General features: G+C 36.0%; 1 protein-coding gene across 1 annotated transcript in view; it reads left to right on the plus strand.

The window, feature by feature from the left end:
- Nucleotides 1-424: 424 nt before the first annotated feature.
- Nucleotides 425-13,917, plus strand: part of LOC149078112 (uncharacterized) — a 62,681-nt gene continuing 49,188 nt past the window's right edge. The window contains exon 1 of the mRNA XM_089241703.1: nucleotides 425-904. Coding sequence (XP_089097829.1) covers nucleotides 844-904 — 61 coding nt within the window. The 5' untranslated portion in view covers nucleotides 425-843. The remainder of the gene's footprint in view (nucleotides 905-13,917) is intronic.

The following is a 13,917-nucleotide window of genomic DNA, read 5'->3' on the forward strand; positions in this document are numbered from 1 at the left end:
AATGCTTGCTCAGGTATCACCTCTCATAAGTTTGTCCCATGAATTTAAAATAACCCTGCGTGTAATCATTTGCTCAGTTCTGCCATTAATGGAGGGCATCTCGAATAATAAACCATCTTAGAAAATGATTTTTTTTCCCCAAAAAATTTTCAACATATAATTTTTATTCAAATAATTTAAAATTGTGCTCAATGTCTCTCATCAACAACACCTCACATCTTGAAAGAAAATATTAAGTCGCCCACTATATGGGGATCCAATTTTAAGAATAGTCCATGCCGAACGCGTCAAATAAGGAATGAAGTTCTCCGTCCACGGAAATCAATTTGCGTAAAAAGGAAGCCAAACCATCGAAAACGAAAGTTGCCAAAACAGCCGTAATGGAGTGCATGTGGCAAACCCGTTCCAACGCGATAGGAAAAACAATCTGGTATGCGTACGCAGCTGCAAGACCTATAAAGACTTGGATACGGCTGATGGCTCCTCTGCCATCAGCGAAAGTGTTCGCCACGCCTCCGGACAGCGGTTTGGCTGTTGGTCAGGGAGTAAAAGAAGAAGAAGAGGAAAAAAATCAGTGTTGAATCGCTTGGTCGTGACCTCAAATATCCACACAGAAACAAAAAAAGTTGACCTCCAGAGAGAGTGTGGTTCAGACTTTCTCTCATCCCATCCGATCGGGAAAAGTGAGAGTACATCTCTGAAACATGCACATGGTGGACGGCTGCTCTCGTGTGTGGACCTGTGTCGCGTGAACATTACTCTGACGCATCCTTTCAATTCTCATCTTAGGAAAAGTTACTGAAAATATAGTCTTTGTAAAAAATATACGTATTTCCTTGATACATGATGGAGCTTAAAATCATCGCTTTTATTACGACGTTCCTGAATTTCGTGGATCTCATTGGTGAGTTTTAAAATTTTTTATAGCATTTATATATAATTGAATAATTTCAAAAAGTATTTTCCTAACCGTTCTTATTCGTACTCCCATGACTACCTGTATCTGAGAGTATGATAATAATACAGGGACTGAAAATTGATAGAAACAAAAGATAGAGATTGGTTCAAATGATAAAATTATTGAAAACTTTTGGGGATATATTTACTATACTTATGTCTTGCAAGTTTTTATGAAGGAAAAATATATTCATGAACTCATTTTTATTGAGTAATAATTAGAGATAGGTAAGTTTCTAAAAAAAAAACAAATAGGAAATTTTGCATTTATTCGCTAAAAAATAGAAATTTTTCAAGAATTTTGCATTCACTCGCAGAAAAATTTTTGAAATAAAAATATTTGAGTTCGTTCAGAATGTTTGGAAAAATATTTTTCAAATCGAAAACTATCCCTAAAATATTTTGGAGACTGAAAATTTTTCATTCATATCTCCAAAATATTTTTCAAATCGAAAATTTTGCATTCATCCCTAAAAATGTTTTTCAAAAATCGAAAATTTTGATTCAATCCAAAAAATATTTTCCAAATCGAAAAATTTTCATTCATCTACGAAATATTTTTCAAATCGAAAATTTTGCATTCATCTTTAAAAATATTTTTCAAATAGAAAATTTTGCATTCATCACTCAAATATTTTTGAAACGAAGGAATTTTGAATCCATCCGCAGAAATATTTTTCAAATGAAAAATTTTTGCATTCATCCACAAAAACGAACTAAACTAACGACACAATTTTTTTTTCGAAGTTTAAGTACGTGGTCAAGTATTTAAGCACCGCACTGTCAAAAAAATGTAAATTTTCACGATTTCGGGGGAAAGTTTAAAAAATCAAATTTTCGCATTTATTCATCAAAAATTGTAAATTTCGCATTTACCGCATCCCTATCGTAAATACTAAAATTACAAATACTTTGTGATAATTTAAGATAGAACAATAGATCCTATGTTTTTTTTACGAAAAAATTTTATAATGATTTTATCACATAATAAATTACCGTAGGTATATCTTGGTGAAAAAACTTCGCAGTTTAAAAAATTAAAATAAACACCGCACTTCCCAGGGATAAAATTTAATTTTCGTGGAATATAACTAGTTTCTTCCTTCCTAGAAAAGAATATTCATCAGAAAATTCTTGCTAAATACTGTACCCAGAACTTATACTTGTTTATTATTATTATTATTATTATTACTATTATTACTATTATTATTATTACTATTATTACTATTATTATTATACTTGAACTTTACTTATACTATGCAATATACTGTATAAATGCAACGAAATTTAATTTGTCGATACTTAAATTTCATTGTGAGTTTCTTTGAGCTTGAAATGCATTTCGAAAAATAAATTAGCATCACATCACAATCATATTTCAAAAATTTTATAATGCTCACCCCTGATATTACCAAGTAATACGATAACTTATAAGAATAATTTTGTAAAATGTTTTTTTCAGTAATAGGTATTTTTTTCATGAATATCCATTAGTAACTGAACGTATTAATCCACGGAGATATAAGGAATAATAAATTAATTAAAATGGGAAAAATTTATATATTGGTGTAATCAAAATTTTAAAGGGCTTTTTAGAAAATTTTAACGGAATGTAAACTGTTGAAGGGAGAAGTTTTATTATACTCAGAGAATGAATCAAAATTCTTATCTGAAACCTTCAATTTAAATTACATTATATTTCTCGGAAGATGCGGCACTTAAGTTCAAAATTATTTTTTGTCCGATGCAGTTGGAACTGCGACGCTTTTTGCCAAGAAATGCGGTAATTTACCAAGTGATCAGCCATTATAGCTTTTAAAGGCTTTGCATTTAACAAATGCTGCTATACTTATGTGTGTCGTGTCAATTGAATTCTACACAGTATACATCCTAAACTCACCTCTGAAGTATCCTCATTTTTCTTAATAGTTTCTGAATTTTAAATTTTCTTATAATTTTAGTTTTAAATTTTTTTTCTTAGTTTTGAATTTTTTTCGTATAATTTCTGAATTTTTAAGTTTTTGAATAATTTATGAATTTTTGTAATTTTTTAAACAATGTTTCATAATTTCGCCGGCATTTGGCAATTATTAATATATATAATATATTATCCCAATTTTTTTTCCGTATTTTTCCAATAAAATTGGTCAAATAAATTAAATAAAATCTCCCTGCAAAGTATCTGATTGTCTATGTACGATTATATTTTCCGTCAAAGAAAAGGTCTTCAAAACATTAGCTTCAGTTGTAACGAACGACACCTCGGTTACAAAGATGAAATGTCGCGAATTCTTCGATGTCGTTATAACAGATTTTGATATTTTATATCTATATGATATATTACAGTCGAATCAGGTTATAACGAACGCCAAGAGACCGGAGGAATCACTTCGTTATAATTTTAACGATCCGTTATAAAGGAATTCCAGGTTACCTAGCACTGTTCCTATGTAAACTTATTTGGGTGATTAGAAAAGTGTTCGTTAAAACGAGATTTTTGCTATAACGGTATTCGTTAAAACGGGATTCGACTGTATATCTGTTTTTGATATATTATATCCATTTTTTTTTTCATTTTCACTGAGGCCCATGCGACATTTATTCAAAAAATTACTGTAAACGCGAGTCCGTAATATTTCTTATCCCGATTAAAACTATCTTTTATCTCCAGAATTATTTTACGAAATACCGATTAAAATCTATTTAGTAGTACCGAGAGTTTCCCTTCGAAGAAAAACCACGATGCTGTTTGTACTTAACCGCAATTTGAAACGGATGAGGAAGTGGTTATCATTAATAGAGTGCTATAGCGGAAATTATTAGCGCCGAAAGCCTTTCCTGGTGCGAAAGGTCTGGTAAATTCCCAAGAAATTCAATTCACGATGTAATAATAATGAGATTAATTCCCAGTAATCCGTCATTTACGATCCGTTGCTTATCCTTAATTATGGGCCATATAATAACAATTTTCTTATTGTAATAGGTATTAAAATGGAAGTAATACATTTTAATTACACGGTAAAGTTATTTATAGTGGAGTAGAGACACGTGCGTACTGCGTATAAATCGGAGTAAATTCGAGAAGGTAGTAAATTTTTCTGAGAGAATAATAGGGTTGCCGCTTTCTTCTCAATTTTTCTCGTTCGGAAAAAGATAGAATTTATGGAAAATTATTTACCCCAATGGGGCACCAACATTGCATAACCTCGGCGGCCTGTAAATTACACGGTGACCAGAAACGAAGCCTGACAGCTGTATTTTTTTTTTAGACGGCGTGTTAATTATGGTAATTGGCATGTTTTTTTTATGGCGGCTAATTACATAAAGTATTTACGACAAGTGCTGCTTTTGTATAAGCTGTAGAGGGCCGCAGAATTATAGCATTGACACGCGGTCAAACGGCTTTAAGGGGGATGTTTTTCGACTGGATAACACAAACGTCTTTTATACTCGAAAAAGGATGGACTTTCTTATCCTTGACCTTTATGTGGCTAATGAATATAAATTGCTTGATTCAAGAGTTAGGGAGCACCGAGCTCGAGCCAAGGGAGCGGCGGTGTCATAACGTTAACTACTAATGAACAACGAAACTCGCTTTCAGGTTATCGTTTATATTAGTTTCAACAAGAACATATTGCTTTGGGGAGTTTTATCTTTAATTTTAAATAGCAATTTTCTTCATGCTCCGGCATTAATTATCAATATGATTATATCTGAATAATGTCTGGAAATATTTTCTGAACATTTCTGATGCTTTCATTATCAACTTCATTTTTTACTATCGCTTTTTTTACATTTACATTCCACTGGTAATTCAAGGTCATGTCTAAAGTGTTATTTTAAAGATTCCGTTGATTGGATTATTATTAGGGATTTCTGAAACCTTTCTCGTGTCAAAAGCCGTTTATGTCCAGGATCAAAATAAATGAATCAGAAAGTTTAGGATCTATTTTCGTCCCAAGATAAATAAGGATCTATTTCTAGAAAAATCAAAAATTAGAGTTCGTTTTTCCTGTTATATATTTGCACACGTTCGTCTCAATAACATTAAAGGCCTCTGGGTACAACAATGCGCTGCAGCCCCTTCTGATCTGGCATAATTGATGTAATTGCAATGAAAAATTATCAATGGGCACTCATGCGCTAAAGCAGTGGTTCTCATATGGGCGGTCATATGGCTTTGTAATACCGAGGTATTCTAAGTAGGCCACTGGTGGAAATCAAGTGAAAGCGGAGCCATGATCGAATTCGGCCGGAGGGATGGTGGTAGTCACTGGGATCTGTGAAAAAGTTTAGATGTGAATAAATAAAGTCTTTAGGTAAAATAGGCTGGGCAGAAAGTGTGACTTCTCTCAGAATTCAGAAGAATCAGGGCCATCCGTAGAACCAGGACCATCTCAACACATAGAACATATCTGGGCCCCTCTTGCCTATAAGAGTCCTACATGATGAAATATGATACAACGGTTTTCAATTGCAAGGTGCAAATATGTAAATTGTTACTTGAAGCTATATATAAGTACGAAGCTACCAGACCATGACTTGCCCGAGGTGGGCAGAGATGCAGAGTGGAAAGAAGAATGCGATCGCCCCTCATGAGAGAGAATGATTTGGGAAAATTGGTCTGTTCCAGAAAACACGGGACACAATCCAACGAGCTTACACTATAAGTAACCCCTCCAAACACATTGCCCTGGATCCGCCACTCACCCGGGGGGGCCTGTGATGTTGAGACGGCTCTGGGTAGAGCCGAGAAAACAAGAAAAGTTCACTGAACTTTTGCCCAAGGGGTCTATTTAACCACACACCAACTCCGGACAGATCGATATACTGCCGTAAACGATTTCAGTTGAAAACGAAGGCGCCATCACACACACCGCTGATTGCCTCAAGCTTGTTAGGGAAAAATACTGTTATCTCCATTCTTCCCCCGGTTGGAACCTAGGGCGGGCCGCCTGATGGCAACCTTCACGGTGACAGACGAGTATCTTACCACCGCACCACTCGGGCTATCCGGTGATCTAAGGAAGATCATTATACATAGTTACTGTTCCGTTAAATTTACTGGGTAAAAAATTTAGTCTATAAATTATAAGGATTCCCACTCCTGTTAAGAGACAGGGAGCCACGAGAATAAAATATGATGAAAAGGGAGGGAGGGAGGGGGGAGGGCAAGGGGGTGAAAAAAATGTTTAAGGAACACTGTACCAAAGGAACGTCTAGTGCATTTCGGTTGCTTCCATACGCGAACAACGTTCTGTATCAAAAAATGTGTGAGGAAAATTGTGATTGAAACATTATTTCCAATTCTATGATGAAAAATACTTTTCGCTTGAAATTCTAAAGCCATATCAAAACTATGATGTGTGCTTATTCAGGGCCGTAACTGGATTATTGCTGCCCCTGCATCTGTAAAATTATATGATTTTATAACGGTGTTATTTGTGTCCACCCAAAACTGCACCCCCTAAATTTTGTCACCCGGAGCAGTTCCCGTCCGCCCCCCCCCTCTCTAGTTACGGCTTATTCTTCAGTGGTAAACAGACTGGAGAATTCGATTGAATTGAATCCGATTCTTACCCAAGCTGAAGTATGGACGTCTTCGTCCAGCAGCTTGGTACTACTCTAAACTGCAGATTCCAGTCTTATAGGCTTTGCCACAAAAATATAATCATCGTGCATCAGCCAGGGCATTGGATGCAACTAGGATAATCGATTTGGGAATATCTCATTGACGAACGGCTTAGCTTTCCTGAATATTGTTCCGTGGTGTTAAAAAAAAGCAAATAGAATGCTCGGTTTCATTCTTTAAAAAGGTTTTGTAGATTCTCTTCCGCTTCTCTAAGGTTCGGTTAGTCCTGGCTTAGAGTATGCCGTACGGTTTTGAAGACCATACCTACAGAGGGACAGAGATTTAGTCGAGGAGGTACAGAGAAGAACTACTAGGGCCCTTGCACGACCTCCTATATAAACATCTATGGTTATCTAGGTGGTCGTGGCTCTTGTTGGCACACGGGTGTTGAGCTATGAAGAGACAGGTTTGATTTTTTGAGCATGTTTACATTAGTAATACGCAAGTGTCGGAGGGTTGTGATCAAAGTGTTTAAAATGTTCAACGAGATCGATAGGATGGACCTTGAATTATTAATGCAGTCGAATCCCGTAATAGCGAAAATCTCGTTTTAACGAACACTTTTCTAACCCCCTAGATAAGTATACATAGCAACAATGCAAAAGAACCTGGAATTCCTTTATAACGAAGTGATTTTTCCGGCCTCTTGGAGTTCGTTATAACGGGATTCGACTGTACACCGTCAGTCGAGTGCTTTGACAAGGGAACACCAGTATCGATAGGTAAAACGACAGGTTCTGGTGTCGCAGGGAATTTTTCTCAAATAGGGTTTTGAATAAATAGAATAGCTTACCTCCAGGGCCGTCATTTCAATTTTTTCCAGGGGGGGGGGCGGCTAAGCACATGTGCTCAATGTATGTATGTATATATATGTGTACATATATACTATTTCGAGTGTGCTTCAAAAGCCAGGTGAAAAAGGAATAGGGCTACAGTAGAATGAATTGATAAAATATAAATACTTGAGGGAAAAACAATTTCTTATACAGGGTGGGCAAAAAGTCCGTAGAAACTTTAAAAATGAAAAAAAAAACCAGAAAAATAACCGAAATAAAAAACGGTTTGCAGGGTTAGGTCATCGCTAGGTCACATGGGACTTTTTTTTTATGACAAGAAAAAAAACCCCCTCAAAAAACAGCCCATAGATGGCGCTAGTACGAGTGACTTCGGTGGAAATATGCAAATGAGACGGTTATAAGAACTTTCGAATGGCTTGTTATAACGGTCAAATCCCGTTATAACGAACTCCAAGAGACCGAAGAAATCACTTCGCTAAAACGAAATTTCGTTATAAATTAATTCCAGGTCATTGCAATGTTCCTATGCAAACTTATTCGGGGGATTAGAAAAGGGTTTGTTAAAAAGAGATTTTCACTATATTATTTTTCTATAGGAATTTTTTTTATCAGCCTCTTCGTTTGGAATTTCACCTTTTGTGGACTTTGAATTTGCCATGAAAGTGACATAAGTCGAAGTATGCTCAAGTTCAAACTAGCTTCATATACTAGCATCAAATTTGTCGTTAAATGCAGCTTAAATAGAGCGATTCAATTGGGTGACAAGGAAGTCCTTCTTAGGTACAAGTAACGAGTATTTCGATTACCACCCCTGTGATTACGAGAGAAAAGGTCCTTGGATCACAAGGGATGCTTTCCGTGTCGATGATAATTTTCATTTCCAGAAAATTAACTGATTCATTTACTTGGAAAAACATTTGCTTCATCTTTCGGCTCATCGTTTTTTCTTTGAACATTACAAATAGACTTGCCATACATTTTTCATTCTTATTTTCATGTGAAATCGAAAGTATTCGTGCTTCTAACATTTGCATCCATTTACACCATAAAATAGAATTTAGGGGGGGGGGGAGCATTTAGTAATTCAGAAATAGGGTCTATAAGACGGAGGTCTTCTACACTTTCCTAGTCGCGAGAGCTGTCTGTACCCATCATCAAAAGAAGAGCACCTTATGACAAATTCGACGATGAAATCTGGATGATTTCAATCATTGAATGCAATTTGTACAAGGTGTTTAATTGGAACGTTGATCAAGAGTGCTCGCGAGCACACGAAATCGGACACGAGCATTGAGCACTGTAGGTGCTTCAGGGGGGCACCGTGGTGCTCGCGAGTAGCGGGTTGAAGATGCCTGCTGTAGGAGATGGATATTTTTGTTTTATTTCGGTATCTTTTCAAATGGAAATCAATGGTTACCAATAATGATTACCAAATCGTCAAATCCAATCAGAAAAGAATTTTTTAAAGACATTTACCGGATATTTCAGTGCTTTTTTTTTTGTAAATTTCTAAAAGAGTGCATTCCGAATAACTAGACAGATGTGATTAACCGTGAGTAAATAACAATCGGTCTATGTAACCGATGCTAGTTTGTCTCCAAATTGATTGTGGGAGAAACCTCATGGGTGAAATATTATTTTCGCAATATTTCACAATAAAAAGTGAAAACCTGTCAAAAAATTGCCTATTTTTTTTTCTCTCTCCTGAATCTCCGGGTTGAGGCTGATTGTGATGGATGTCACAGACAATGTTTGGATAAGATTGAGGCTGTAAATTTCATTGATAACAACAGAAAGCGGCGGACGTGACACGGGTACGGAATGGGCCATCGTTAAGAGGGAAGGCCTGCTACACTGAGCGACGCTTACCTGTGCTTGGTGGAATGTGAATCAAGTCACTCGTGCTGAACACGAAGACTAAGTGCAACGTCATTTTACTCTAACTTTGTATAAATATATTTCAACATTTTAAAAAAGGGGAAAGAGAGGGATTTTCATTTGGATGTATGGTGCATACTTGCTCAGCCAATGGCACGCTGGTCAAATGTGGCCCTCGGAGTGATCTGATGTAGCCCGCGAACTCAAACCTAATTTTGAAAAAGGAATCAAGTGGCATATGAACAGATCACTCCAGTGAGCAGCGGCATACTTTTAGATCATTTAAGTGATCTGCGCTACATTTCCAGATCGTTTGAGTGCGGCGCAGTTCCGGGATCCGTGGTATATTGGTATATTTACTTATATATTAGTTGACTAACATGTGGCACATTTCAGAGCACTTAAGTGGCCCGCGGTACATTTACAGGTCAGTTAAGTGCCACACGTCATATTCACTTACTTAAGTGACGCACGGCACTGCCACAGATCACTCGATTACGTGACCCGTTTTCAAATCAGTAAGGTAACCCTCACTCTCCTAAAGGTTTGACCACCCTTGGTATAGTGGATACAATATCGAAAACCTACTATAAAGGAGCTGAATCTAGATGGGCTCATCTATTTTAGATATAAGTAAATATAGGTTTTTAAAGCTATAAAAAAGGGGGCCAAAATAAGGAGCTCTAAAGCTAATAAAGATCTTAAAGGTAAAAAAAAAACCGGCTTGCTACAAGCGACCTCGATTACTATGACACCTCGGTTATAACACCACTACTTTTTGTTCCCGTCTGATTCTCATAGAGAAAAATACCAATGAGCCTCACTTTTAACGTCGATGAAAACGTAACGAACTTGGTATGTAACGCCATATTTTCCTTCACTTCAACTTGTTCAGAGGTACGATCCCATATACGGTACACATACCATGTTTTCCCGTAATTTCTCCGACTTTTTTTCAATTGAAATGTCCCGTTTTTCAGTGATTCTCTCTATTTCTTAATTAGAAACATCAGTGATAGAGACAATTATAGCGCAGTTTATAAATTATATAATAAATGAATATATGACTATGAATATAGATATTCATCTCGCATATTTGCAATATTTTTCAACATTTTTTGTCCGTGAAACATATTCTAGCTATTATTGCAGATGCTGTAGCATTTATTACCCTACTTATACGCAATAATGTCCCAAATTTATGTGATCTCAATATCTCATGTTTTTCTCGATGGGAAATATGGTCTCTCTCTTTTTTTTAAATTAAATAACAACTAAATGCATAGTATATGATCTTATTTTTCGTATTTAACCCTTCAGATGGCATTGACGAGATATCTCGCCTCCTTGAAAGCCTCTTATTTTAGCATGACAAGCCCAGATATTTTTCACAAAGGTGATTTCTCAATAGAACACATTTCTTACACCCCTCACTTTTGCACCAGCTGAAAACTGGAAGAAAGCTCACTTCATTAAAAAATATGCAGTATATATAAATATACTAGAACAGGATAAAAATACAAGAGAAATGAAGATAAGAAATGAAGAGGTAGTGAAAAAATATCTTTTGAATGACTACTTTTTTTTTGAACCTTTTAATTTATTTTTGACATTTTTTCATAATCCTTGTAAAATATTCACTTCTTTGAGCTTAAAATCTGAAGCTCTGCATATATTTCTTTCTAATATTGTATTTTTAACATTTTTCATTGTCTTTTTTCGTCCAATATGTTTTTGAGATGGTAGGCGTCGGGGAACAAGGGTTGGCATTTTCAATGCAATCAGTCATAGACACCCTTCAGAAACGCCTACACTTTTCGAACCATGCATGGGGTTCCCCCTTATGAAGACCCACTGCATAGGTTCTATTTCACTCTCATATAAAATTCAATTTTTTTCCTTTTTCTTAAAATAATTCTTTTTTGTGTATATATATATATATTGTGAATTTTTAAGGGGGGTTTATTGATTTCTGCTGTGCCGCTTAAAGGGATAAAAGCAGGGACGTATCAAGCTTATACCTGCCGCACGGGTGCAAAGCTTCATGAGCCGCCCTTAATGAAGACTATTGCGGGAGGCTGGCAGGCCATCGGAACCAGGAAAGAAATCACACAATTATTTACCAAGGAGAATTACCGTAATGACCGTACGTCTCCCATTAAAAAAATATTATTCCGTTTTTTTGGTCTAGAGTCATTTTAACGCTGTGCCAGAAACTTCACATTGCAGCTTTTTTTTTTTCTGATTGAGTCATCATTCATGACAATTATCCTGTAAAGAGAAAGCATTACAATGCTACTTTTATTTGCAAAAAAAAAAGTTTTTAAAATTGTTCTTGGTGCACCAAGGCTGTGACAAGTAAGAAACTGAATTCGAAATTTGCCTTCATTTGACCGTTCTGTCTTTGCCCTCACGTTTTCTTAACATCTTTGTCAACAAATTATGGCTCAAAAGCATGATGCCATGGGGGTGGGGGGTAGAGAGGGCCTTGCAGGCCCTGTCCAGGGCTGCAAATTTAAGAAATGAGTGGTAAAAAAAATTAGTATGATGGAAGAAAAGTGCCGAAATTGGCAAAAATATAAATCCGCCTCTGCCTAGAGAGCAAGGGATAGGTCAATAAGTGATCTAGAGTTTGAAAGAAAATGGGTGACTAAAAGAGTGATCTAGAGAGTTTGCAAGCCCATGAGTGAGCAAAACAGTGTGCTTGCATGGGAGTGACCAAAACAGTGTGCTTGCATGGGAGTGACCAAAACAGTGTGCTTGCATGGGAGTGACCAAAAACATGAGAGGACCAAGTCGATGAGTAATCTAAAAAGCAAAGGACTAGGTCGGATAAGAATGATCAAGGAACCCGGTCAAGAGTGAGAGATTGATGAAAAAAAAGTAAATAGAAAACAGGCGCATTTACAGGCTGAGCGGCCTATAGCCGGAAAAATTTAAGAAGAAAATGGTCAAGAAAATTAGACTAGGATGAGAGAAGGGTGGAAAATTTTTTTAGTGCAATCAAATCATACTTATAGTAACTATATCCAAGAATTGTGACAGCCATCTATTGTCAGAATCCTTGAATTTCAAATTTATAAACATTACTATTGAAATGTGATTATATTCGTAGGAATCACTGTATGACCGAATTTTCACTAGTTAAGCACTAAAAAAGTTTTTTTTTAAGAATCGTTTAGTCGACTCGTGATTTTGATTACTTTTGTTCGAAAATTACAATATTATTATTTCAAAATATCAATTAATATAGTTCTGCAATTTTGTGAATATTATGTGCTGTTTATTTGTACATGATATACATTGGTAATATCATGGCTATTGAAATTCAGTGAAACCTCGATGAGAATGACACTGAAACAAGAAGAAATATCGTTGTATAGGGAATATCGTTATACCGAAAAGTACCAGTTTCACATCAGAGTACAGACGTTTCCGAACAAGACGAAAGATATCGTTGTAGAGGGCATTATCGTATGAGCGAGGTTTCACTGCACTCCTCAATTACTCCTGCCATCATTCTCATTCAAAATCATTTCAATCCGTTTTGGAGCGTGACGATTCAAATCAATATGGTCACAGCCAATGGATGCCTTTTAACCATCTCTTAACTTTTCTTTTCTAAATCCTCCACGGAATTTTTATTATCGACACTTCCGGAACTCTAATTAATCCTTTCAGCGGTAATCCCGAGATATCTCGTCAAACTTTACCTGCTTTATTTCAGCCACCCTCGAAATATGTCGGCTTCTAAAACGAGTTGAAGTTGTTTTTACAGTAAAACATGTTTTCTATTTTCCCCGCCCCCCCCCCAATTAATTAACTGCCAGTGTGCGGAGTTCTTCTCAAGGTTAGATAAGAGAAAGAGCGAGAAAAATAGACTGTGTGTGTGTTCCCCCCCCCCTTCTTTCAGCACTGTAAAGAAATATACGCTCAATACAAATAATGCAAAAAGATTATTTTTCCAAAAAAATAATAATTATAATAACTCTCTTCCTTAGAAAGCCACACAAGTCATGGCAGGTGTTTTTGTATCATAATGAGGGAGAAAAAAAAGCCATGGTAAATGTTCTTGTTTTGGGGGTTGGAAAGCAGTTAGCAACTCGCACACACACACACAATGGGAGGAAAAAATAATTCTTGGAATATTCTTTTCAATAGATGGCAATTTCAAACGTGGCGGTTATAATGAGGAACATGAAAATTTTAAAAACCGCTTAAAGGGTTAAACCCTCACATTTTTCTGTTAGACTTCCCCAAAAACTGCAAATCCCCATTAAATCTTAACCGTCCCCAAAAACTGCAATCTACCTTTGCTTCTTCAGATTGTCCGTCTTCAATTTAGTTTCTTCCCAAGAACTATTGAGATCAACCTCCCACCAAATATTGTAAATTGTGTACTACGATTTCTTAATTTACTTGCGACATCAATCGTAATTTTTGCCATATTTAACCACCACATCCTCTTCTATAGCCCCCGGAAGAGCAATATTGAATAAATAAATAAAGTGTCTATAATTAAAGTCGGCGTGTGTTGCAGTATGTCTACAGCCCTAACTTCCCATCAGCAAATTTTGAAAATTTAGAAAAAAACAACATTCTAATAAAATCGGGTGTGAATTTTCGAAGTCCTAAAACTGCTGCACAGCATTT

Source organism: Pholcus phalangioides, unplaced genomic scaffold (genome assembly GCF_987345545.1).
Source record: "Pholcus phalangioides strain wild (caught in Gottingen) unplaced genomic scaffold, Ppha-v1.0 ptg000014l_1, whole genome shotgun sequence".
Classification (NCBI taxonomy): Eukaryota; Metazoa; Arthropoda; class Arachnida; order Araneae; family Pholcidae; genus Pholcus; species Pholcus phalangioides.